This window comes from Anguilla anguilla, chromosome 2 (genome assembly GCF_013347855.1).
Source record: "Anguilla anguilla isolate fAngAng1 chromosome 2, fAngAng1.pri, whole genome shotgun sequence".
Taxonomy (NCBI): Eukaryota; Metazoa; Chordata; class Actinopteri; order Anguilliformes; family Anguillidae; genus Anguilla; species Anguilla anguilla.
Window position 1 is genome coordinate 68,463,910 of NC_049202.1, and position 27,940 is coordinate 68,491,849.

The following is a 27,940-nucleotide window of genomic DNA, read 5'->3' on the forward strand; positions in this document are numbered from 1 at the left end:
GGACTGCATTTATATAGCGCTTTTATCCAAAGCGCATTACAATTGATGCCTCTCATTCGCCAGAGCAGTTAGGGGTTAGGTGTCTTGCTCAAGGACACTTCGACACGCCCAGGGCGGGGTTTGAACCGGCAACCCTCCGACTGCCAGACAATCGGTCTTACCTCCTGAGCTATGTTGTTTTCCCCACTGAAGTGCAGGCTGGTCTGGCACCTGTCAGGTGAGGGGCAGGGCGTACCTTTTTCCACCGATGAGAAGCAGCGGCTCTGCACACACCTCGCCTGTCATAAAAGGGACGCTAACATGGTAGCAATCCTTGCTCGGACACGCCCTTTTCAGTTCAGTCCACAATTTTCTATGGGATTCAGGTCAGGGCTTTGCGATGGGCGATGGCCACTCCGCTCAACTTTCACTTGCGCTTAGGATCATTGTCCTGCCGGAAGACCAAGTTTCAGTTGAGGTTTAACTTTAAAGCGCTGAGTCTAAATGATTTTCTGCTCTGCGCTGCAAATCTCAAAATGCGGTGCATAACTTTCGTTTCTCCATCGTAAGCCTCAGAGGAGGATGAGACTCATAACAACAATAATGAAACAAAGTTATATAGGCCTGGTGCAGAATGTGATTGGCGATTTCATTCCACTTTCATACCACCATTGAGTTGGGTTTTCCTACAGAAGACAACACCAGCACCAATGGAGATTACCATGTGCTGAGTGCGTGAATTTATTTAGGAAATTTATAGAAAATCGCACAAACTGATCACTCAAACTAACTCTCAATGCTCCTTTCTCTCAACCCTACTGTCCACTCCATGTAATCATTGTTCCTCTGATTTGAATGAAATATTCACACTGATTTGGTTTGACATTTTATTAGTACACTGTATGCATGTATATATACATATATATATATATATATATATATATATATATATATATATATATACACACACACACACATATACATTATAAGGGGATATATGGATGCTCAATACAACTGACATAGCATGAAAACGTCATCATACAAACAACCCTTACAGTAATTAAAAACATGTGAATCAGTATTAACATCATCTGTAAAAAAAGCATATCTTATCTTTAATATATACATATATTAAACCTTTTTATCAGTACCATCTTAAATATAGAGTGCACGTAAGATAAGTGTCATTTAATTAGTAAAACGTACCTCATTTGTAACTCATCCTCAGTTTAACCTGATCTGAAAGGAGTATATTTCACTGCTATCTGAATGTTATTCCCTTCAGGTATGCACCTTTTGCTTTGTTTCTGTACAGTTTAAGCACCCCGTTGGCTTTTTCACAAGGTCAAAATTTACAGCAATCCACATATGCTTGTTATTAAGTACTGAAAGAAAATAAATTACATTCTGTACAGGGAGATAAAGATACTACTGTTGTGCACTGCTGCATAAAAACAATTTAGATTCAAATTATTATGTCTAGTATATAATATACCACCGCCATTTTCTTTGTCATTTATACACACAATTCTTATCTTGTTCCATGTACAGTAAATATGTCATAGCTCAAAAACTAATAAGGTTTGCTTGAATTGCCAGTGTGCCTAAAATATACAGTTTTTTGGTAAATTAAAAAAAAATTATTAAGTGTTATACCCCAAAATTGCATTTTGTACAACATCACTGATCTTCAGTCTGTTTTCTGACATGTCCGCCTGGGGGTACATCAGGATATTGCACATCGATCGATCTATCTCTAGTGGCAGTGTGCAAGCTGATATAAGATGGAGGAGTGCAACAATCTACAATGCCTCCCATTCCTGGTCAATACAATTTACAGATTAAAAAAAGACAGATTCAAATCTTACAAATTAAAAGTTTACATTTCAAAAAAAAAAAATTATAAATTAATCCTGAACAAAGTTTTTCATGGCGATGCTCGTGCAACATTTTTGGCATGTTCATCATTCCCGTTTTATACAAATCTACACATTTATTGTACATACATACTCTGCCCACTGTCTCACGGCATGAGGCTGATTTTGATTGATTACTGTCATTTTGAGTCCCTGGGCTGCATGTTGCAGCTGCTATGCCCAGACAGCAACTGCTTTGCAGTCCAATTGGTCCACATGCCCCCATGGAGTGATGGCGGTGAACCCATCCAAGTCCGCCTGCCAGAACGCAGCCACAACTCGACCTTTTTTGGCGAGGACGGTCAGGGTTTGATATGCATTTGTGCCAACGTTTGGCCCAGAATCCAAATGCCATGGTACGCCTTAAATGTGGCTGGTCACAGTTGGGTCCAAAATTGCAATGCCGCACAAACCTTACATGCGGCTGGTAGCAGTTGGCCACTGCTGGTCCGCAATACAGCTGCCATTGCCGTGACGGACCCCTACGTGCCTAAACTCAACAACATGTGGCCCGGGTTCATCTGCTCTGAGGGGGGGAGCTGGCTCTATCCCTGCAGTCAAGGTTGGGCTCCACTGAAGGTGGCGATGGGCAGGCAGAGCAGAGAGCAGAAGGTGGGGTGCAGGGGCTGGCTCTGGGCAGCCAGGATCTTGCGAAGCCTCCAGTCGGCTGTGCTGTCCGGCTTGTAGCACACAGTCACGTCACACCTGCAGGGAGACGCGGGTCAGAGCTGTCTCACACGCAAAAAGTATACACACCGCATGCAAGTATACACACCTGCACTCACTCATGTGCACTTGCATTTTTACACACACACACCAGGTACACACACACACACACACACACACCACGCACACGGACACACACACACACATACACACACACACCACACACACGGACACACACACACACATACACGCACACATGTACCATGCACACAGAAGCACACACACACACACACGCACATGCACACACATGCACACGTACCACGCACACTCACACACACTCACGCACACGCACACAGACACACACACACACACATACACACACACACACACACTCACACACACACGCACACACAGAAAAGCACAGGCACACACACACAGGGGCGACATAGCTCAGGAGGTAAGAGCGGTTGTCTGGCCGTCGGAGGGTTGCCGGTTCGATCCCCGCCCTGGGCGTGTCGAAGTGTCCCTGAGCAAGACACCTAACCCCTAACCCCTAACTGCTCTGGCGAATGAGAGGCATCAATTGTAAAGCGCTTTGGATAAAAGCGCTATATAAATGCAGTCCATTTACGCAGATTGCACAAGTTATAACTGAGTTTGCTACAAATTTTACGACATCTAACAGAAACATAAAATATTATGTATCTCTTTGATAGGTAACTTTTTTTATTTTCCCCTTCTTTCTCTCCAGTTTGGAGTTGCTGGTTACCTCTCTGTGCCAGCTGCAGCTGAAGCATGGGCACACTGAGATGCATTCAAATGCAAGCCAGTGACGCCACACTACAGGCTAAATAAATATTGAGATAAATGACTTGGCTATTTTGGGGCATAAACTCAAACTATTGCACTTGATAATCTTGACTGTTTTGATTCTACCTTCTGCTGTAAGGTAGCTTATATTTTTCCGTGTGGCAGCTTTCTGAGTAATGATAACTGACAGCACACCGCAATAAGGGAGGACTTCAACATCATAAATGTGGATTGATTGATAAAGGAAAAAGTGGCATGGGGCCTGCTACAGTACGTCAGAGCTCAGCTCCTTCTCCGATCGTCGAGCAGGCGTCGCAACGCACCTGGTGACGCTCTGAAAGATCTTCTTCTCGTCCTGGTCCAGGCACACGGCGAAGGTGGTGCTGCCGGCGCCACTCACCTGCACCTTGTCCACCTTCACCTCCATGGTGGAAAGTTGCTGCGGGGACGGGAAAGGAATGGGAGAAACTGACATCACGCTACACGCTAAAGCCTCTCAGGGAGCTTTCAGGCTCATCTGGTCTCTGCTACGTTTGTGCATCGCCGTTGCACTACATTACATTTACATTACATTACATTCATTTGGCAGACGCTTTTATCCAAAGCGACGTACAAAAAAAGTGCATATCATGGTCGTGGACAACTGCTGAACACGGGTTCAGTAAGGTACAATACATATTTTGTACAGCTATTTCTAGCCGAATAATCACTACCGCATAAATCATTTCAAGAGAGAAGAAACTATTATGTATTAAAGAGAGAAAAAAAAACATTTAAAAAAACCTGTTTTTTGCATGCTGTGACATTTCAGACATTCTTTAAATGTTTTTCACTCGTGAGAACCTATATTTGGTTTCGGTTTGGCACGCCGCTGCTTAAGTTGTTTTTGCTGATTTTTCTGTCAGTTGTTGCAAAACCCTTAACCACATGAGACACTTCCTGGGGCTGAGCTTTATGTTGTTCATGCTGCACTTGCCGTGTCTACCGTGTAAACACCGCCGGCTGTTATCGCGCCTGTGAACCTTACCGAACCCGTGTTTAGCAGTTGTCTACGACTATGAAATGCACTTTTTTTTGCACGTCGCTTTGGATAAAAGCGTCTGCCAAATGAATGTAATGTAATGTAATGTAATGTGAACGCGTCCTCCCGCTCACCTGATTGTAGCCCTTTTTGGATTTAGAATTCTGCCTCTTCAGCACCTCGGTCATCATCATCGTAAGATACTCCATTTTGGAATCTGAACAAACACACGAAGAGGCATCTATGATGTGCTGTGCATTATCACTCATAGCATCGGTCAACATCTGTAACATCTGTTTGCATTTAAGTTGAACGCCACGTTGTACATAAATGTTATATAAATAAATATATAATAACCTATCAATAAACAGCGTGTGATGTATTTATTTTAGCTCACCCCAGTTTTTTATTTTATTTTATTTTTTTACATGATATGGTAATCACCATAAGTAATGAAGAACACCACTGATATTCATCAGTTTAATAAGACTTTCCAAGTAAAAACTTTAGGACGCATAAATACAGGACACAACTCCCATGAAACACTCCTATTAAACTCTAGATGATAAGTGTTACCCACATACCTAACTCCTCAGGTTTCCTGCAGGCTTTGGTCAGGGTGATGGAAGTGCAAACCTTTTCTGTTTTACTCCATTTGCTCCTCCCACTCACGCCCACCTGAGAGCAGACATCAAAGGGTTAATGTACGCACAGGAGGAGGACCAGGTCTTTTTTTTTAAGCCCGATGCCCTGGGATTTCACCCCTTTGAAATGCCTCTGCGCTCGAGCGTACCTTGTTGTACAGCACTTCCAGTGATAGAGGTACGGCTTCTCGGTCCCCGTCGATCCCAAACCTCTTGCTTGCAGCACCTACAGAACACAGTGACACTGCTTCAGTTCTTTCCTGTAGAACTACTTACGCCCTTATCCAGAGTTTCGAGTTCCATTGCATAAATCGACGCTTTGACAAACATTGTCATGCACAATTGTCAATCAATTAATCGACCAATCAATTAATTATTATGGCAAATGATCCATACAAATAACAACAAGTTTCAAAAAGCGGTACTCCCCCGCTTCTGGTTCAGCAGTGTCAACTGAAGTTCAGACTAGTAAAACCAGAAGTACATAGTGGTGGCCTGCTTATAACTCTTCTGTGAATGTGGACTAAAATGAGTCACAGTGACAGAAATGGCATTCTGGCGATTTTTTTTTGTTTTGTCTTTTGTTTTGGTACATGCTTTTGCTGGATGCCTCAGTAGCAGAGTACATTTAAAGAATTCTGACCTGGATATGACCCAGAGATAGAGAGAGAGAGAAAGGGAGAGAGAGAGAGAGAGAGAGAGAGACAGAGCACCAGAGAGAGAGAGAGAGAGAGAGAGACAGAGCACCAGAGAGAGACAGAGAGAGCACCAGAGAGAGAGAAAGGGAGAGAGAGAGAGAGCACCAGAGACAGAGAGAGAGAGCGAGTGAGAGAGAGAGAGAAAGGGAGAGAGAGAGAGAGAGAGAGAGACACACAGCACCAGAGAGAGAGAGAGAGACAGAGAGAGAGAGAGAGATAGACAGAGCACCAGAGAGAGAGAGAGAGAGAGAGAGAGACAGAGAGAGAGAGACACAGCACCAGAGAGAGAGAGAGAGACAGAGAGAGATAGACACACAGCACCAGAGAGAGAGATGGCCACAAAGGATGCTCTGAGAACACACAGCGCGACCTGGGCGGAGCTTGTGGACGAGTGACAGGCTGCGCTCACCCATGGCTTTGATGGCGCGGGTTCCGGCCGTGTGGCCCAGCTCCAGAGAGTGAATGAACACCTCGTTCCTCCGCTCGCCCCCGGCCAAGGTCAGCTGCGCCGGGACACACAACGACCGGGTCAGTCATACACCGCCAAACAACGTTGACTCAGTGAGGCGATAAAACAAACAACACGTACTGCTGGGAACAGCAACGCCACGCCGCTTCATCTTTCGTCATGTGCTGTCCCGAGAACGATCGACTTACACTCTCAGAAATAGGAGGAGGGAAATACGTTTTTTATTCCTTAAAGGATTAAATTTCCCAAAATGTAGCCTGAATGTACAATAATGTGCTATTTTCCTACTTATAAGTACATTTTACTAGCAAAAAAAAAAAGGAAGGTACAAATGAATTATGTATTGCTGGCCAGGCGAACAATTCTATGTACCCATATTTTCTGAGAGTATACATCAAAATGTGTTTTTTTTTTTTAAAGCTGGCATTTTCATTGAATCTGTTGATCGTTCCTCTCCGTAAATTTTATTTCCTTGTGACAAAAAAACAAAAAAAAAACACTTGTACTTGCCCCGCCAAACTTGGCGGGATGGCATACCCGCCATCCCAATATGTTTTTGCCAGAGTTTCAGGGGGCGTGACGTTTGCTAAGCTGAGGGGAAGAGGGGAGGGGGGCGGAGTCGGACTCACCTCGGCCTGGTACAGCTGCACGAGCACGGGGCGAGCTGCGTAGCGACAGTAGTACAGAACCAGGTCGGCCAGAATAGGGAGCCGATCGCTGGCGCTGTCGCACGACTCCGCTTCTATTTTCGAGGTTTGCTGGGGGGGAAAAAAAAAACACACAACGGTCGCTTAATGAACGCGACGCGCAACGACCCCAGCCGAGTTACCGATGCTAACGGTGAGCGAGCGCTAACGGAAACCAGCGCCGCGCGCTAACGAGAACCAGCGCCGTGCGCTAACGAGAACCAGCGCCGCGCGCTAACGAGAACCAGCGCCGCGCGCTAACGAGAACCAGCGCCGCGCGCTAACGAGAACCAGCGCCGCGCGCTAACGAGAACCAGCGCCGCGCGCTAACGAGAACCAGCGCCGCGCGCTAACGAGAACCAGCGGCGCGCGCTAACGAGAGAAGCGATGACAGCTCGCAGCCGCTACACGCCGAGCTCTGTAGGGGTGACATAGCTCAGGAGGTAAGACCGGTTGTCTGGCAGTCGGAGGGTTGCCGGTTCAAACCCCGCCCTGGGCATGTCGAAGTGTCCTTGAGCAAGACACCTAACCCCTAAAACCCCTAACTGCTCTGGCGAATGAGAGGCATCAATTGTAAAGCACTTTGGATAAAAGCGCTATATAAATGCAGTCCATTTTACCATTTTTGAGCGGCTGAGATTCGACTTACGGGCAGAAGCTGGCGTCTCACCTGGCACAGAACGCCGACGGGCAGGTTGAGCAGGCTCAGCATGTTGCGCTCGTACCAGGGGTCCAGTATGCCGATGAAGCGCGCGATGTCATTGGTGCTGTCCTCCGAGCACAACGCACTCGGCTCCTGTGACGACCGAGACACGGCAGAACGTAATATAAGAACACAGCATAACACAAATGACGAGAACAGGCCATTCAGCCCAACGACGCTCGCCATCTTCCTAACTAACACGGCAGAACAGGATTCATAAAATTACAACAGACGTATGAAAAAAAAATGCTAAACATTCAGCAGCACAGTACACGCAGGAAACTTACGAGCTGCTCAAAAAAATATATCCCTCATATGAACTGCAAAAAAAAAAAACAATTCAGCGTACCTTTGTCTATTAAAAAGTTTTCATAATGAAAGAGAAAACTATATATAGGTGAATATAACGTAGAAAGGTGTGGCTAGGAGAATTCGCGGCAGTCGTTGGCGTGAGCCACGGAGCCCGGGCGGCCGTACCCACCGTGTTGGCGGTTCCTCTGAGCGGGCTTGTGGAGGGCGACGCCGGGCCGGGCGCGGCGGGGCAGCCGGAGCCCCGCCTCACAGGTATGAAGAAGAACTCCAGCTTGAAGACGCGCGTGAGGCGGGGGCACGCGCTCTCCTGCAGCCGGAGGTTGCTGTAGGCCCGCGCCACCTTGCCGGCGACGTGGTCGGCGCCGAACACCACCACCCGGAGCGTGGCGGCCTTGCCGTCCTCCTCGCAGCTCAGGATGGGCCTCCGCCGGAAGCACACGTGGCGGAGGGGCTGCTGCTGCTCCAGCGCCCCCAGCTGCACCTGCTGCGGCAGCGAGTTCGAGCGCTTGGACCGCACCACCATCCGGTCCTTGCCCTCGGGGCTCCCCAGGCTCTTGGCCCGGATCAGGGTGTTGGTGGACCGCGCCCAGAGCATGGAGAAGCGGTTGCTCAGCCGGGCCTTGGACTTGGAGACGCGCTCCGGCGGGCTGTCCTCCATGTCCTCGAAAAAGTCGCTGTCCACCCCCGAGGCGACCGAGAGGACGGAGGGCCCGGAGCAGCTGGAGGCGACGGAGAAGATGGAGAACATGGAGTCCTTGGAGGCCGTGGAGAAGGTGGAGACGGTGGAGAGGGTGGAGGCTCGGTGGTCCGCATAGCCGTTCCCCGTGACCCCTATCTCCTCCATGCTGTCCTCCTCGTCCTCTTCCTTCTCCTCTTCCTCCTCCACCTCGTCCTCTTCCTCGTCGTCGAGCTCCGGGCGTCCGGGAGTCATCTGGCTGCTCCCCAGGCCGTGCTCATGCTCCAGGATGTTATGTAAAATGTCTGAGGGATGACAAGTGCCAAGAGAATAACGTACCAACACCCTCTACCCGCGTAACCTCCCCAACACTGACAACAGAGCTCAGACAAGTCTACAACAAATACACTGCTGAGACAAAACACTCAAAATATAAATATGCGGAGTCAAAATAAGACTCTGAGCACAAGAGGCAAAACATCTTTACCGAAGCTGTCCCTGTCCCACTCGTACATGTAGCATTTGGCTGTGGGCAGCAGCAGAGTCTGGAGCATTCCTGCTGAAAGAAAAAAAAAAAAGAACAGTCACAAAAGCCTCAATCGCATCTCACATTCACGACAGACAAGAACACAGAAAACGGTAAACCGCTCTGACGCCGCGTGAGAGGAGAGGGCGTCGGGTCAGGGTCCGGGCTCACCGTCGGACTTGTTGCCGTTGGAGACGGGCACGCCGATCCTTCGCCTCAGGCCCTCCAGGCCCTGCAGGAGGTGCTCCCTGGCCTTGTGCGCGTCCTCCGTGGACGCCGCCGTCTCCAGCGCCTCGGTCACCGCCGAGAAGATCTGGCCCACCTCCTCCGCGCATTTCGACTGAGGGCGATGAGGCATGAGGCCGGGATGTCATTTGTCGATCAGGGCTCGTCACGGCTCTTTTTCTCTTATTAAAAGCTTAACTAGGGACAGGAGTTGGAAACTAGCAATAGCTATAATCTCCGTATGCGGTACATCAGTTACATCAACTTGTTTGTAACGAGTTGAAGTGGTACTATGTTAACTTGCATTGTCCCTACCAAATAAACTATATGAATGAATGTCTATCTTTGTTTAAAACTTACCGAAAGAACGCTCAATGTTAAATAAATGTAAGCCGTTCTTTTAGGGAGTCTGATTAGGGCAGCCTGAACACCGGCCCAAACACAAGCCCTGCATGCTTCAGATGGGACGGTAACTTACGGGGGTTACGACAACATCCCAAACCTTTTAAGGTACAATAATATATAGGGCTCGTTGTAACATAAGTACACCTACATTAAAAGTACATTTCTGTACTTTTTCTGTACATTTCTTGTACCTGGATATCAATACTTTGGGTGTGCTTGGATAGTTGCACAGCTGGTACACCTATTTGTGATTATTAGATTAACTAAACAAATGCCAAGCAAATCAAAAAAGCCCACTAAATATGCATTTGGCCGATAATTACACCAACTGGGGTTACATTGGGGTTGCCTGTTTCTTCAAATATCGTTTTGGCGGGTAAGCTCAGTTTCGCATCATTGCCAAATGCTACAATATAACAAAAGCCAACATTTTTTTTTTGAGCCAAGATAAACATTCAATTCTACACTGTATTTATGTAAATATAAAGGAGAGAGGTAAGAGTACTGCTGGGCGAATCTCAGCGTGCAGGTGTGTGTACCTGCAGGGCCTTGTGCATACTCTGGAGCGGGTACTTCGTGCCGAGGGCGGACTGATACGCGTGTTTGATGAGGGTGACGTGCGTCTCCTTCTGAGAGTACCGGATGCCGCTCAGCTGCTCCGACACAGAGAGGAACTCTGGGGGAACGTCAATCGGGTTCATCAGAAGCACCGTCCTGAAAACACCCAAACACAGCATGCCGTTGAGCACTCATAATCACACCCTCTTACACACACCCTTACACACACACACACACACACACACAGACACGTACCATGCATACACACACACACACACACACACACACACACACACACTTACCATGCACACACACACACACAAACACACGTACACACGTACCATACCATGCACACACACGCACGCACGCACGCACGCATGCACGCACACACACTTGAACCTCATAGGGTGAGACACCAGGTTAGAGTTCATGACTCTATTGACCTTAACAAATCCTTAGGTACAGAACAACCCTGCCCTAAAAGGACTATGTAGCAGGAAAGAGAATGGTGCCCAATATGCAAAGCACTTATGAGAAGTATGGAACTCTAATAGAACTCTAATGGAACTGTACGTGCTTTCTGGGTCTTCTGTGACCACACCTAAAAATATGCACATCTGTACTTATAATGAGTGGACTGGTCCAAATGTGGAAGAAGTGAGTAACTTATAGTACGTGGAGGAAATTGCGGCAACAACTCCCGCCCACCCCTTCACCTCCCCCCTCCCTCCTCCATCCCATAAACCTCATACAAAAAGCAGAAGTAGGCTTGTGGCCTGCACGTAGAGATAAGCCACGGAAGGAAAACAACATTTTTCACACCATCACAGAACAAAATGAAATTAATTAGACTACTACAGCAGCAGATTGCCACTTCCCTGTGGCACGCAGCAACTAGACACGCCGGTAGAAATGCAGACTCTCTGCTGATCGCGCCTGACTTACATGGTCTTTGAGCGGTGGTTAGCCGTGGTTAAGCCCTGTTCTTCCCTCACCAGCCTGTGGTAGGATATACCTGAGGGGAAACACAACATACGGGTGTTAGATACACTGATACTGTGCTGGGAGAGGTTGCTGAGGGAGTAAAGCCTGCATTTAGAGCATACTGAACAAGAGGAATTATAATTTTTTTTTTTTTGGTAGTTCCTTGTTTTGCTCTGATAATCTTGTCAGTGCACATACAGTCAGACACACACTCGCTCTCTCGCTTTCTGTCTGTCTCTCTCTATCGTACACGCACAGACACACACACATACACGCAGAACAAACAACAAATGACCAGATCGCTCTTGATATTATTTGCCCATTTATGCTGTAAAATAAGAGTTTGTGTGGGCCACATTTAAATGATGCCCTATTTTCAGCACATTTTCCGTAAATCATTCGAGCGTAGAATGAGGAACTATGCTTTCACAGCTTCAAACTCTTCTTCAGTGGCAATTGTCTGTTTTGTGTCATTTAGTTCCTCATCATTCCTTCTGAATCGTGTGCACCTTTTAATCAATGACCTCACTGCCTGTAGGTGTAGCCCCTGGGCTGGACAGTTCTGGGAAGGGTTCAACTTAAGTTTAACTTAAAATTAAAATGCAATCCCCTCATAACTCATTAGACCGTCATATATCCTATTTACAATGCTGTTTTAAAAATGAAATATTTTGAAATTAGAAAAAAAATCTGTGGTTATATCAAGATTAAACACCCCTTACAATGGTCTTTACAATTCACAATCCTACAACTTATCCCCACAAAAGAGCTCTGTTTTTTTTCGGCTTTAACTCCTGAAACTATAATTGGCAAAATAAAATGAATGATGTAGTTAGAGTAGGACAAAATTGAACTACCCTTTTCTCTTGGTCAGTATATCCATTTACACTTGTACTCAAGTGCAATCACCTGTGTTCAATAACAATTTGTTCGTTTTTGCTTAAATATCCACATTTGTCATTGTTTATGGAAATTCTGATGAATGCCACACACTGGCTAACATGTCATGTTTTACACAATAAATAAATAAATAAATAAATAATATGGAGTGTATATGCACTTTTTTCTGCTCTCAGTATACAAAGGTAGAAATCATTTGCATGAATGTACTGTATACTAACCTATTCACTCTTTTTTTTTAACGGCCCCATGCCATTTAATATTTTGCTCACTAGATGGCGACAGAATACACATTACAGCTGTTCCGCGTCATTTGTTGATACACGTCATACAGCTGCTATTGGTCTTGTTGGGGGTCATTTTGGATCAGGGGCGCGAGGGTACCTCGGCGCAAGCTGGCCCCCCGGACGGGACGGGACGGGACTGGACGGGATGGGGCGGGACGGGGCGGTACCTGGGGCTCGGAGCTCCTGGTGGAGGGTGCAGAGCAGGTCTTTGCTCAGGCTGCAGTAAGGCTCGGGCCACGTGAGGAAGCAGTGGAAGACCTCGCAGGCCTCGGTCACGATCGTGCAGTCCGGGGGGAAGTGGGGCGTCTGAAAGAAAATATAGAGGGGGGGGGTCAGAGCCCTGTGGTGGGATCGAGGAGGAACAGGGCTTTGGCTGCTGGAGGAGGAGAGACAAGCAGCACTCGCACTGACACTCACACATGTCACCTCTCACTCAGCCGAGCACACGAACATGCTCACAGACACACCGACCACACAGCTCCACCACACAACCTCATGAGTCATTAAGTTACTCACACATGTACTTCGACTCTCCCCGCAAGACACGTGCTATTACACGTTTACGGTCATGCTCATTGCACGCACGCACGCACACACACACACACACACACACGTATGCACAGAACTACAGAGTTCTGCATCTTCTAGAATTCTTCTAGAATTGTCTGTTTGGCACAGTGGTGCCCTGTTTCATTCAGACAGGGCAGCTCAGTGGGATGCCCTTACCTGCAGGAGGGTGGAGGAGAACATGAGAGTCAGCGGGGCCACCAGCTCATACTGACACTGTTCTTGCGCCTGAGGACAAAGCAAACAGCAAACACAGACAGTCAGCTGGGCATCTGCTGTGACTCAAGCACCCTGCCCACTACACCCTGAACCCTGCACCCAACACACTATACCCTAGACCCTGCTCACTGCGCCATTTATCCTTATTATCATTGACGGAAGGAAGTGTGGTCTCGTACTTCTCTGGTCTTCCTGAGGATCTCCTGCAGGAGGATGAGGAAGTTCTCTGGATCCCTTTTCACCAGTTCTTCCAGACTCCATCGATTCATGCACAGGCCGACTGCTTACACACGTGTAGACACATACCCACACACACACACATACCCACACACACACACATGCACACACACACACACACACACACACACACACACACACACACACATACACACACAAGGGTGCGTGCACACACACACACACACACACACACACCCATACACACACAAGGGTGCGTGCACACACACACACACACACACACACACACCCATACACACACACACACACACACACCCATACACACACAAGGGTGCGTGCACACACACACACACACACACACACACACACACACACACACGCATAAACACACACACACACACAAGGGTGCGTGCACACACACACACACACACACAAGCATAAACACACACACACACACACACACACACACAAGCATAAACACACACACACACACACACACACACAAGCATAAACACACACACACACACACACACACACACACAAAGTAAAAAGGGACATAAGAGAAACGGAACGTTCAGACTTATGAACATATAAATATGTAAATATATTCCAATGGACCAAAGTGAGAGTTACAGTGACAAACACTGCTGTTAAACAAATGCTGAGATGAAGTGGTTAATCAGTATTCGTGAATGAAAACTCTCTTACATCTGTGACATATACTGGAGGAACAGTGCATAATAAGTTAATATCATAGCAAAATGATTTTTTTTTTTTAGGACATTCTCTGTAAAAATGAATTGGTGATAATGAGCTGCAAAATTAAATTTCCATAAAACAAAGTCAGTGTTAAAGGACCAAACTCATCTCACTTAGGGTAGGAGGTGGACTGTCACTCATGGTGTGGACTTCTAATTAGAATTAGAATTGCACTGAAAATGTACTTTACATTTGGCTGTGTTGTCTATTATGCTATCTATAGGCTAATTTATACAAAAAGAGTGTTCAAAATTTTGACTGAAATTTGCACCACAGTCCCAAAATATATATTTTCCAGAAAAGTATACAGCAACAGTTTTATAAAAATACATGTAGTACCATCAATATTATGATTTTTTTTTAAAAACTTTCCCAAAAGGTTTGGTAAAAACATACCACCTATGTTTTGCACAAAACAATTTTGACAGAAACACATACCATCTATGTTTTGCTCAAAACATTTCCTTCTTTTTGAGTCATGGGTCCTCTGGTTCTCCTCAATCTAACTTCCTAATTTCCTTCAACCTCATGAACTTTCAGGTTGTGTGACCTCCAGTAATTTTGTATCTCATTCAACTTGAAATTGGAGTCATTCTACTATTCTGTTATTGTGAAACAAAACATCGCTTACGTATGCTGTTCCAATTTCATCCTGTTCTTTGGCATTGAATAGAATGAAGAGGCGAACTGAAGGTGCTTTTAAGAATAGAAGGCACTTCATTTTCAACAGTTAAGGCTGAACCTCCACTGCTTACAATAATGAAGAGAAAGTTGACTTGACAACACTGTTCCCCTCTGTAAAAAAATATGCTTTTTTACAGAATTGTTTTTTTTCTCTTCACAATGCAGCAATTCGATGGAAAATAATGTGCACCTTAATAATGGATTTTATTCATTGCAATTTGGTCAACTGATTTTTTTGCTAATTTGTATGTGTATTACAGTTCCAGGTTAGGATATTTAACCTATATTTGGTGCTTTAGTGCTGTTGGCTATATACTTGGTGGTCTGGGACTGTTGATAGCCAGGTCTGGAAAAGCTTACTTAAAATAAAGCTTATTGTCTGCTGAATAAATGCAATTTATTGTGACACCACTCATTTAAAAAAACTTGTAGTGAAAATGCTAACTTGTCAGTCTTTTCACTGATTACATGCATAGGGTACAGGAGCTGCCCTGACAAGCATACAAGGTTTTTTTTTTAAAAACCCGTTACAACCAAAATGAGCACATACGAAAGTACCTGCATGCTATCAGGGATCCGCAAACCTACACCGGTGATACAAGGTTTTTAAAAAAAAACCCATTACAATTAAAATGAGCACATACGAAAGTACCTGCGCGCTATCAGGGATCCGCAAGCCTACACCGGTGATTCCCCTTCGGTCAGGCTACCTCCCTAAGTCATCTAAACAAATTGGATGCATTCCATTATTCCTGCCGTAAATTTGCATCGCCGGTGGGTTACTGCGTCATCGCACACCGCAAGGCACGTCAGTGCTGGCACGGTTCGTGAGCGGGGGCGTCGACACCCACCACGACCCCCCCCACGCTCATCACCGCGTGGTGCCGTGTGGTCTGCTCCACCACTTCCGCCACAGCCAGCGTACTAGCACTCAGATTTCCTTTAACACAGATACTGAGAATACCAACCCAGCTACATTCTGCTAAATTGGTTTTATTTTTATTTTTTTAAACGCTGCCGTGAGCCATGTGCGCCTGTGCGGCACAACGCTTCTGCTAGCCGAAATCGCAGGAGGCGAACCGAACTGACATGAAAATGCGTTTTGACGTGAAAATGTACTTTAATGCACTGTGTTCATCAGGCGGACATATTTTTTGAGACATTTACAGTCATCGGTATGATGAAAGCATGCCGTTCTTAAGCATGCTGCTGAAATGAAGTGTGAGTATTCTCTCTCTTTAGTACTGCGTACGCGGCTAAGCATTGAGTGGAGGACCAGTCGGGCATTTGATCCGAATGCAGCTGAATGCTGAATAGGAAGTTTTAAGATCTCAGAGCGTCTGCTCTTCTTCGGTAACGTCCTGTAGCTACAGTTCCCTGGTGGACAGTGGGTAAGGAACTGGACTTGTAACCGAAAGGTACTTAACCTGCATTGCTTCAGTATATATATATCCATCTGTATAAATGGATATAATGCTATGTAAAGTTGTGTAAGTCGCTCTGGATAAGAGCGTCTGCTAAATGCCTGTAATGTAATGTAATGTGTCAGCATAGCTGAGAGTGGATCTGTTAAGTCTTTATCCAGCAAACAGCTCCTGTGAAGGACAGATACAGGACAAGCACCCCCTCCACCCCCCCCCCCCCCCCCCACCACTCCACTCCTGTCCCAGTCCCGCCAGATCCGGAGAGTGGGCTTACCGTGCCAGGACGGCGTTGGGACGGGGCCGAGGCTCAGGCCGTCCAGGCACCGTGCCAGGGCGTGGTGGATGCGGTCCTCTGTACAGGAGGTGTGCTGCATCTTAATTCATCTCCTGAGGAGGAAGAGACATGAGCGCACGTTCAGGGCCTCATCGCTTACACCCCCACCCCCCAGCCCCCCCCACCCCCCCCACCCCCCCAGGCTTCATCACAACGAAGGGTCTACCTCAATCAGACCTGGGTCAAATACGTATTTGTTTTGGATTCAAATACTTTTCTGTGCTCCATTGATCTTGCCTGGTATAACTGAGCCCGCCAATATGATCAGAAGGCGGGGTTTGCACTTTTTGAGTGTATTTGACTGGTTCCAATACACCAGACAAGATCAGTAAAGCGTAGAAAAGTATTTAAATCCAAAACAAATACGTATTTGACCCAGGTCTACCTCAGTGTGAGCAATGCACGGAAAAGCATTCTGGAGGCATTCATTCACACACACACACACACACACACACACACACACACAAACACACACACTCTGACTGAGACAACGACATCCTGACATCCTTACAAGGAAAAAGGAATCGCAGGACCGAGGTTTTGCATGGCAGTGAATCAGTTATACGTGTTATGAAAATGTCATGGTCTGTGGCGGGGGAAATACAAAGCAGGATGCTGGGAATTCTCTGTGCCGTTCACAGAGACTGCCTGTTTGTTTTCCTGATGCCACCCGAAAGTGCCCGGGCTGTCAAAACAACATCCTCGTTCGAGCTGCTGCCGTCTCCTAGTGACCTTGGGCAGGCAAGTAAATATGACCTCTGAGAGGCTAAGGAAATTGCGCCACCGTCTTAAAATGGGAAACGCACGTCACCGTCCGGGTTTAAACACACGCTGGAGCGTTATTTACGATGCACAGAAATGTGTGTGTTTGACGGAGTCCGTTTCTGATATAGGCGTTCTCTCACTCGGCCGCCCGCTGGCTCTGTTGTCGGAGGCTGTGTTACTGACACGATCATCCGGGCCGACGTCGGCTAATGGATATCGGCACTGCGGACGACCGACAAGTGACACATTAACGACAGCGCCAGGGCGCAGGTTTGCGTCGTCTAGCGAGTGTCGCTTTTGTGATTTCCTACTTTTGTGACACACTGGAAAATTTACCACTGTGGAAATTTTCATTGTGCCAGAGCCCAGAGCCCGGGGGGGGGGGGGGGGGGGGGAATTGTAAAAGCGATGCAGCGCAACTTCCACACGGTCATTCTTAGATTCAGTCTTCGTGACACAACCAACCAGCTTTCAAAACCCCGGGTTGGACCTGAGGTGAAGCTGACGGTGACAGAAGAAACGAAAGGGTGACTGAAGCTACACCAGTGACTCACTCTTCCTTTTCTCTGCTTCGTATGACGGGGACAAAATGTACCAAAAAAAAATAGAATGTCACAATTCTTTCTGAGGTGCGGAAATCGATATTGTGCAAGAGCGTTACTGTGGATGATATAGAAATAGTGCTGGCAGTCCCCGTCAAGAAAAAAAAAAACCCCAAGAAACATCATGTTGCTAATCATAAACAGACACAGACTCCTCTTCCTCATTGCTCACAGAGGTCAGGGTGGTCCACTGGTTTGAGAGTCATTAGAATAAAAAAAAAAAGAGTCATTTTCAAAACAACAGCATCGGTTTCAAAACAGTCGAACTGAGAGCCAGGTTTGCTGGCTCGCTTACATACGGATGGATCCACGTTCAGCTATTTTTGCTGATAGCGTAGCTCATGATGCTACACGGGAGAAACGTTTGAAGCGGGTGGCTAACAAGCTAAGGGATTAAGAAAGTGTGACCTTCTTTTTATTCACTTGTTGCTCTGAGCCGCGTTCCACTAGTCAACCTTCTGAGACTTTCCCGACAGTCACCCACAAACTGAACCCCCTAAAGCAGAGCCGGCCCCAGTGTGTTGGGGACCCAAAAACAAGAATCTGTTTTTACTGAGCCATAGATGATATTAAACTGTATTCCTTCTCTGACCCAAGATACGGGGCCCTAAATGACTGCATATAGTGTTTACACCAGTACCCGGCTCTCTGGCCTTCAGCTGGAGAGTTCCACATCGATCCTGGCCAATGTGAACCTGACACAGGCGTCACAGAACTGAAATCAACGTAGCAGTATCTCCACGGCAACCAGCCCCCCCCATAGCAACAAGAATGGTGCTGGAGTTACACTGTGTGCAAACTGAGCGATAGCTTCTTATTTTAAGACTGGATATGACATAGCAACAAGCATGATGCGAGAGTTACAAGGTGTGAAAACTGAGCAATAGCTTCTTATTTTAAGACAGGATATGACATAGCAGCAAGAATATTGCTAGAGTTAGCATGTGCGAAAACTGACCGATAGCTTCTTATTTTTAGACAGAATATGTTGTTTTTCTAATGAAACCAAGCCAACTGACAGCCATGGCAAAGGTCCTGTAATACAGGAAATTGATAATGAACAGGGAAAGCCCAAAGAGGAAAACGGATTAGATAAGGTGCAATGAAACAGCTAAATACGTGTGAATATTTTACTGGAGCAACAGGAACCAGTAAGGGTGTGTCAAGCTTTTTTTTTTTTTTTTTTTTTTAAAGAAGCATCAAATTTCATTCAGTGGAAGCAGCACAGGATTATTTCAGTTCTTTAAATTGAATTATTAACAGTGCTCTTGTGCATTGTGGAGGACAGATCATATTCACACTTCTTGTGCAAAGCAAAATAACAGAATGTCTGTTAATTTTAAGAGTGTATCTTACTTTTTTTTTCTGAACAAAACATTTTAAATATTAACAACACCTTTTCGCAGTTAAAAGATTTATTTCTTAAAAAAGGACGTTTTAGGACCTCTTAAATGCTACCCTGTCTACAGGTTGAGAATCATACATTGCGTTGTATTATGATATTACTGAGAGGTTCCCCTTCTAAAGCCACAGAGCACAGACACAGAAACTCTGCTTTCATCACAGAGTCTTTCTAGCATCACAGACATCTATCTCAGAGCGGCACTGACCGATTTCCCCGGTCACACACTGACCTGCCCCTGCCACACACCGACCTGCTCCTCCTATGACAGTGTGGTACTGATCGACTGCCCCTATCAAACACTGACCTGCCCCTGCCACACACTGACCTGCCCCTGTGGCAGTGTAGCACTGACCGACCGCCCCCATCACAGTGACCTGCCCCTGGGACAGTGAGGCACTGACCAACTGCCCCTATCACACACTGACCTGCTCCTGCCACACACTGACCTGCCCCTATCACACACTGACCTGCTCCTGCCACACACTGACCTGCCCCTATCACACACTGACCTGCTCCTGGGACAGTGTGGCACTGACCAACTGCCCCTATCAAACACTGACCTGCTCCTGGGACAGTGAGGCACTGACCAACTGCCCCTATCACACACTGACCTGCTCCTGGGACAGTGAGGCACTGACCAACTGCCCCTATCACACACTGACCTGCTCCTGGGACAGTGAGGCACTGACCAACTGCCCCTATCAAACACTGACCTGCTCCTGGGACAGTGAGGCACTGACCAACTGCCCCTATCACACACTGACCTGCCCCTGTGGCAGGCTCCTCAGAGGATGAAGCCCTCCCTATTTTTACATAGGGGGGGCATTTCTTGTGGATATGAGGCAGGAAGCAATCATTGTGTGCAGCTGGGGCAAACGGACCCTGCACTGACTGGCGGACAGCGAAACGTTGGCGAGGGGGTGTGTGTGGGGGGGGGGGGGGGGGTTGGGTTCACCTGACCCCGCACTGGTCATCAGGGAGATCCCTCATTAACACATTCCTGCAGGAAGTTCACACAGCTCAAAGCCCTTGAAACAATACCTACTGCACTCCAATTCCCTTAACGAGCAGGTGGAAATAAACACTCACAAACTAACTGCCAAAAAAGATTACATACAAGTTACACAACATGGCCTTTCGCAGTAAGGTTTATTTATGATGTTTCACTGCTAAGTCATATTCTCAATGGTTGTGCACAGTGAAATAAATACAATGACGTATTAGTGGACGCAAGGAGAATTAACTGAGAATTACTGCAGCTGATTCCAGATCAGATCACGGAGCTGATGGTCACGTATACACACGCAGTTGTGTTGAAATAATTTGCCGCGATTATTTTTCTCCTGTATACAGTAACCCAGAGAACAGCATGAGTGAAGGTATGGAATGTGGCCCACCATTGTAACTTGCTTAATGTCATCCTAGTGCTAATGAATTCATACTAGAAAACAAACAGACATTGTACACAATTCTGTTGAAATGACAGATGTCATAATCATGAAATCATATCCTTTTCATAAGGGGATGTGTGCATGTCCTTTTCAATGTCAACAAGTTTACTTCCACATTTTCACATTTTGCAACAAGGAATGAAAACTTTCAGTCAGTTGACAATTGACTTTTGTGTCTATTCCACACAGATCTTCTCGGTATAAATGCGCTGACCTCAGCTTTATGCCAATTATTCCCTACATGTTATTTCCTTGTTTCCCACTAAGATTTCCAAAATTTTGTAAATAGCATGGCAGACAACTAATTTTCCCTCGTGAACAGTTTGGAAATAGAAAATCGTGAAAGGGCGTGATATAGCCTAAAGTTTAAAAAAAAAACTAAACAAATGGACATAACAGCGGAAACCATTATTATCAGAGCAATTATCTGGTTCAAGCAGGGTATGTCCATCCATCCATCCATTTTCTAACCCACTTATACTGGTCTGGGTTGCGGGGGGGGGGGGGGGGGGGGGGGGGGCTGGAGCCTATCTGAGCATGCACTGGGTGAGAGGCAGGAATAGGGTATGTGTAATGGTCAACTAATCACAGATTATTAATAATAATGACCTGTGTGAAAATAAGAGGTAACTGTGGTGGAATTTGTATACAAAATCCTGACAAGAAATCCTTCAGGAAAATGACAGCAGTGGACCTCTGCACAGAGAGAGCCGCCCCCCCCATTGGCAATCAATGGGCAGAGGTACTGTTCCAGTTCTCGAGTCAATCATGACATGCTTTCAGTCTCCATGTCTGGTTCAGCGTCATGCTGTGTGCATGCAAGCAAGCACCACTGCAGACCCAAGCAGGGTAAGAGGGCAGGCAGGGTCACAAAGTGAGCTTCAAAGCCCGCTCTGCGAGCTGTACTGAAAGGTGTTAAACCCTCAACGTAGTGCGCTATTACCAGTCCACAGCAACTCTGGTGGTGCAGCACGCTTTCGCTTAGCACTGGGCCAGGGTGCCATGGATGTCACACACGCAGAAATGATTTTTCAACGGGGTTATGAACCCGGCTCCGGAGTACATTAGCGCAAAAACCGGCACGGAGAATCCCTCCCTGAGTTTTCACACGTTTCCATCGAGACCCCAAACAGGAAGACCGTTCTCCTGGTCTGCCGAGGAAACAGGTGCTGCGCCATTGTTTGCCATCCACGAAGCCGATAGACTCCCACAGATCAGCAGAAGCACTACATTGTGCTGGAGCCCCTGTTTGATATGGTCAGATAGTCCAAATGACTTTTCCTCTGAAACAAGCTGCGATTCCCCTTATTCAGAATCGGCTCCTGATGGCTTTAGGAAATAACAGACGAACAATAACGCGCTACTGTAAGTGCTTCCCTTTTTGAGAGAAAAAAAAACTGCCAACAAAGAGGTCTCTTCGTGGCGGTCTACCGGTTAGGATACTGAGCGTCAATCAGTAATATTCCACAGAAATATTAAAAGAGATATTTTCCCAGCCACCGTGCTGTTTGGGAAACTGGACTTGAATGGCTTGGATCATGCAAGGTTATCCTCCGATCTCTGTCATTGTTCGTGGAACAGCTCTCCTCTGATGTTTTTCTGTTGCGCAAAAACGGCCTGTCGTTACGATTTATGGCTCGGATTGATTATTTTAATGCAACAATCGTGTCTCTAAATAGGAAACAGGTGCCATTTTAAAACGAGCAAATGTCACTGATGACACCATCCACACACGGTTGTGCTTAGCATTATCTCCCGGAAACTAATGCTAAGCATTAGTTCGCGGGAACGTAAAGAAAGCAAGCTTAGGAAAGAGGTGATAACAATCGCCAGAGCTCCCTGTTCCCGGGCTTGGAAACCGAACCATTCAGTAAAGGCTCTCAGTATTAAAATTATGTTCCGAAGGAGAAAAAATGGGAGGTCACTTCATTTATATCTTTTGGCTGAAATCGTTTGGAGAAGAAATTCCGCCAAGGGTGGGTTCTCCCACTGAAGACCAAGGCGCATGAGGTTAGCATTTATTTGAATGATACAGGTGAGCGCCACCCATTGTTCATAGTTTTTGCGACGTGAGCTTCAAATTATTTTTTGCAGTCATTTGAACGCAATGACTTGAACGTATTGAATAGCTCACCAATTCTCAGAAAACACTCAAAGGTGCAATATCAGGTCAGGGATGTTGCGCAGTTTCAATATTCAGCTGACATCAAGTGTCCTCAAGATATACCCAACGTAAATAAAGAAAAAAAGTGAAAAGAAAAAAGTGTGAAGTAGAATTGAGAAAGGTGAGAATAAAGGTGATAACAATGATTTTGCAGATAAGACTCGCATAAAGGAGCAAACAGGAAGGACAGACATGTTGTGCAAACTGCAGAAAGGAGTTTCAGAGGCAAACTTTGACATCCACAAGGCGGGCGTGGCGCCTCAGTGCGAAGGTGACTGTGAAACTGATTCAAACTGCACAGAAGATCCGGAAAAGAAACAACAAAATGAGCAAATTCGCAGTGCAGTACATTATTGAAGTGCTTCTCTACATAAATGGAGTTACAGATTATGGCAGAAGAAGGTTCATAATTATTATTTTTGTTGTTGTTGTTGTTGGTTTGGGGTTATTAAATAACTGTCCGTCATGTTAATACACATAATAAATGTTGAAGGGCGTTATCGTAGCATGAATGACCTTCATCTAACTATGGAACAAATTACAGATATGCAAAGTGAACTGAGAAAGATCTAACAGCTCTAATGCAGAGACTGTGCCAAGACATTTACTACAGTGTGCAAATTCACAAATATATACAATGACAATGATCGGATCACTACACTTAGTGACTTACAATAACTGATATAACTTATATAACTTACACTATATGACCAAAGGTGTCTGGACTTCCCTTGATCTGGGGCTGTTTTTCATGGTGTGGGCTAGGCCCTCGAGTTCCAGGGAAGGCAAATCTTAATGCAACAGCATACAATCACATTCTAGATGATTCTGTGCTTCCCTAACAGTTTTGGGAAGGCCCTTTCTCATTTCAGCATGACATTGCCCTCAGGCACACAGTGAGGTCCACATACAAATGGATTCGCTGAGAATGGTGTGGAAGACCTTGACTGATCTGCACAGAGCCCTGACCTCCATCCCATCCAGCACCTTTGGGATGAATTGGAATAGCAGGTATAACAGCAAAGGGTGGACCAACTCCATATTAATGCCCATAATGGGGGAAGTTTGGGGAAGGCCCTTTCCTGTTTCAGCATAACAATGCCCCCGGGCACACGACTAGGTCCATATAAAAATGGTTTTTATCAAGAATGGCATGAGAAAACTTAATTGGCCTGCACAGAGCCCTGACCTCCACCCCATACAACATCAACCATCAACTGGAAAGCCAACTGCGAGCTAGGCCTAATCGCCCAAACAGTGGCCAAACTCACTAATGCTCTTCTGGCTGAATGGAAGCAAATCCCTGTAGCAATGCTACAGCCTGCATTTATTTCCCTCTCTACTTCATGCTGAGGGTCACTGAAACCACCCCCTTGCAATACAAAATGGTAAAATAAATAAATAAATAAATAAATAAATCATCTTTGGGTACTCATTTACAAGATGAACAACTGATTAGGGACTGTCAGAGGCATGCCAAAATTATCATTTTAAATTTAATTTTCATTTAATTTTTGCATAATAACCTTATAACCTTATATATCCTTCTTGAAAGCTACTGCAAAAGACATTGCTGAAATGTTGAGCTGCTGCATTTATCTGACTGTACAAAGATACATAAAAAAGCAGGGTACTATTAAAACTATGGTTCCAGGAAATGACCAATGCTGAACCACTCTTAATTTTAATTTTACACAGGTGCTTTTACGAACCACAGCACCTCAGCATAGTTTCAACCTCGTGAATCACAGTGTCCCCAATATAGCGCTGGTTTCTCCAGTAGGCCAGCTGTTGAAGACTTCAAGTCGTAATTGCTGCATGTTGTCCAGGATAAGATCCGCGACGAATAAAAGGCTGTATCAGTGCCTTTTCGAGCCATGACGAATCATCCTAAACTGGGACTACTGCACACATGAAGACAGTTGGAGCGGTGGAATAGCACCGATATGGCATGACACGCTCACTTCTAAAAAAGCCTTTTCTGCACTGTAGCGAATGTTCAGTACTGTCCAATATGGTGCCGTGTCGAAGCACTGTACACACGCATCCAAGCAGCTCTGTAGACCAGCATTATTCTTCCTCATTGTATTATTAGAATGAAAATGTTATCATATGGACAATTCTAAAGGAGAAGTTGAGCAACTCTGGAGGAAACTGCAGAGGAAGCTGCTTCCTTTTCAGTCATGACATCATTTTGCCCCTCCTCCCCCCCCCCCATCCATCACTACCACATCCTGCTGCTGATCTGTACTCCATATGTGACACTCCAAGTGTCACCATTCTAGATCTTCACAACATAACATGTGACCAACCAAACCATTTTGTTACATAGCACCACAATATAATATATTTTTTAAATTAAGTAATGTGAGAACATATTTCCTAAGCTCTGGGCAGCTTATGAATTTGAACACCTAGAATATAATATAATATATGCATATAATAGGATGACTCTCACCCAATGCACGCTGGGATAAGCTCCAGCACCCCCTGCGACCCTGCTCCTGATAAGCGGGTATAGATAATGGACGGATAATAGGATAAACACTGTAAAATTGTTCCTGTTTACTGCTTGTAAATTGTACAATATGCATAACAGCAGCTGCTGGCTGTCACTAGACCTGATGCAACTGTGGTTTATTGAACTCATAACTACAGAGCAATTCAACACTGGGTCAGACAGCTATCATTCAGAAACAATGCAAAAAAAAAACAAACAAATATGAAATTTAAATTTTACCACAAAGATAAAAAACAGGAACATACAATTAGTCTTATACCAGTTTTATCACCAGCTATAGGACAGGTAAATGTCTCATGAGTATTGTAATTATACTCAGCATTGATAAGAGCTATTCTAGAAGCTTTTGACCTCTGAATCAATCTTATGATGTATAACTGTTCATACAGGCCAGCAGAAGAAATGGTACTTTATGAAACAGTGCAGCTTTTTGGAACATAAGTTCATATTTTTCTCTATTCTTAATACCATCAGAGTTATTCTGCCACTTGCTGAAGCCAACTGAATTAGCCTTAACCAAGTTCAGCACAGCATAATAAATTTTCCTCAAGGACAATGCAAATGAGTAAATATCTGTTTCAACTTGATATAATGTCACATATTTATCATCCCTATTGTAAAATACTGGATAACAAATATATGGAAGGGGGTGTGGTCAGAATTATGTCATTCTCGGCCTGAAAAACTGTACATTTGTATTTACGTTACATTACAGGCATTTAGCAGACGCTCTTATCCAGAGCAACTTACACAACTTTTACATAGCATTTTACATTGTATCCATTTATACAGCTGGATATATACTGAAGCAAGGTCGGTTAAGTACCTTGCTTAAGGGTACAACAGAAGTGTCATACCCGGGAATCGAACCTGCGACCTTTCGGTTACAAGCCCAGTTCCTTACCCGCTACGCTACACTCCGGGGTGGAAGACACCGAAAAGCTGAGCTGAAGACACTACACCAGTGGTCTCCAACCCTGGTCCTGGAGAGCCACAGGGTCTGCTGGTTTTCATAGTGACTCTGCACTCCATGAATCAATTAGAGCAGTTGATTACACAGTTAACACTCAACTCACCCGGTGTCTTGGGCCTCAATCGGGTGCCGATTTTAAGGTGAAAACAAAAACCAGCAGACCCTGTAGCTCTCCAGGACCACTGCATGACACTCTCAGAAGAAAGAGTTCCAAAAGGCTCCTCTGTGCATCCGTGGGGGAACCATATCTATTTTAAGAGGTTCTTTGTCGGCCAAAATGGTTCCATTTGGGTGCTTTCACACTTTCACGCACTATGGAGACAAGGCAAAGAACCCTTTTTTTCTGAGAGTGCAGAAATCACCCACTGAAATCATTCATTTCCTTCTCAGGGCCTATTTGTTTTGCTGACATTCATTTAAATTCTGCCCCTCGGCGTGATCAGGCAGATCAAAAGATAAGGATTTTTCTCCCCTCTGGGTGCAACACAGCGACATCAAAGCACAACAATCTAATCATCGATCTTTCGTTAGCGAAGCGCCGGTGCCGATAACAGAACTGGACTGTTTTTTTTTAGATGCTCTAGCCTTTGCGGAGGAGCCCTTGCATTTGCCGTACCGAGGCAACACTCGGGTGGCGCTGCTTTGCTTTCTAACGGTGAGCTCCGGGGGGCTAAATGACCGTGAGCACCGCAGAAGCACGTTCTCCTTTCCAGGTCACTCTCAGTGCGATGTCAGCATGCAGCAACTACAGTGATGATACTGTGGTAGAAATTTAACTGTTCGCTGAATGCCTCGCCGGCAGGAGTGAGAGGTGCTCTCCAAACCCCCAGATGCTCTGAACGCGGCCGCATCCCTCATGTGCTTGATGTGATTTTATAACCTAGGTGTCTTTCCTTACGGCAGCAGGTAAGTTAAGTGCTGTTACGTAAAAAAAGGACACTCATACCACTACTCGAAATGATTAATTACACATACATAAGCATAAGACTGGAGTTACACTCTAGAAACTGAGAAACGCTACAGTTATTGGCCATCACCGTTTGCCCTTCACAGCAATGACAGGAAAATGTTATCTCTGGCCCTGTTTACCGTAACCCCCACCGCCCACCCCCCCCCCCTTTCGGCTAAAGCGCGAAGTCTGCTCAGCACAACTTACTTGGCTACTCACCCGCAGCGATGCCTGATGCCCGATGCTCCACGCCATCCGCGGTAACACTGTGTGTGAAGGAAGGCTTCAGGGCTTAATCCAAACTGTCATTCGCGCGTGCAGGTAAAAAAAAAACAACAAAAAAAAAGTCAGCAAAGCGACCACATCCTACGCCGATGCGTATATTGTGAGGGCACCAGCACACAAAAAAAACTAAACAAACACAAGTCTCCTCCGCTCGCACGCGTCGTGTGAGGTTCTGAGC

At 45.8% G+C, this 27,940-nt stretch overlaps 1 protein-coding gene across 9 annotated transcripts; it reads right to left on the reverse strand.

Annotated features, from left to right (window-relative positions):
• Positions 1-1,066: 1,066 nt before the first annotated feature.
• Positions 1,067-27,939, reverse strand: pik3r5 (phosphoinositide-3-kinase, regulatory subunit 5). 9 transcript variants are annotated; one of them, XM_035406293.1, is made up of 18 exons: positions 27,697-27,939; positions 16,588-16,700; positions 13,431-13,531; positions 13,192-13,260; positions 12,633-12,771; positions 11,240-11,309; positions 10,276-10,450; positions 9,278-9,446; positions 9,068-9,136; positions 8,074-8,885; positions 7,560-7,685; positions 6,833-6,961; positions 6,144-6,237; positions 5,186-5,262; positions 4,977-5,070; positions 4,527-4,609; positions 3,695-3,810; positions 1,067-2,600 (listed from the first exon to the last, which is right to left on the reverse strand). In XM_035406293.1, exons 2-18 carry the CDS (start codon positions 16,685-16,687, stop codon positions 2,453-2,455), a joined length of 2,571 nt encoding a protein of 856 aa, XP_035262184.1. In that variant the 5' UTR covers positions 16,688-16,700; positions 27,697-27,939; the 3' UTR covers positions 1,067-2,452. The 9 variants fall into 9 exon arrangements, with proteins under 9 accessions (XP_035262184.1, XP_035262181.1, XP_035262179.1 ...); XM_035406290.1 differs by having other exon boundaries at positions 7,539-7,685; XM_035406288.1 differs by having other exon boundaries at positions 7,539-7,685; positions 9,068-9,139.
• Between the last annotated feature and the right edge of the window lies 1 nt (position 27,940).

What these genes read in the sequence shown, in the direction of transcription:
- pik3r5 (XM_035406285.1), bottom strand. Translation starts at nt 16,687, where the DNA reads ATGCAGCACACCTCCTGTACAGAGGACCGCATCCACCACGCCCTGGCA. An exon ending in TGGAAGTGCTGTACAACAAG is followed by an intron (nt 5,071 to 5,185) that starts GTACGCTCGAGC and finishes GTCTGCTCTCAG; the next exon opens with GTGGGCGTGAGTGGGAGGAG. An exon ending in ATCTTTCAGAGCGTCACCAG is followed by an intron (nt 2,601 to 3,694) that starts GTGCGTTGCGAC and finishes GTCTCCCTGCAG; the next exon opens with GTGTGACGTGACTGTGTGCT.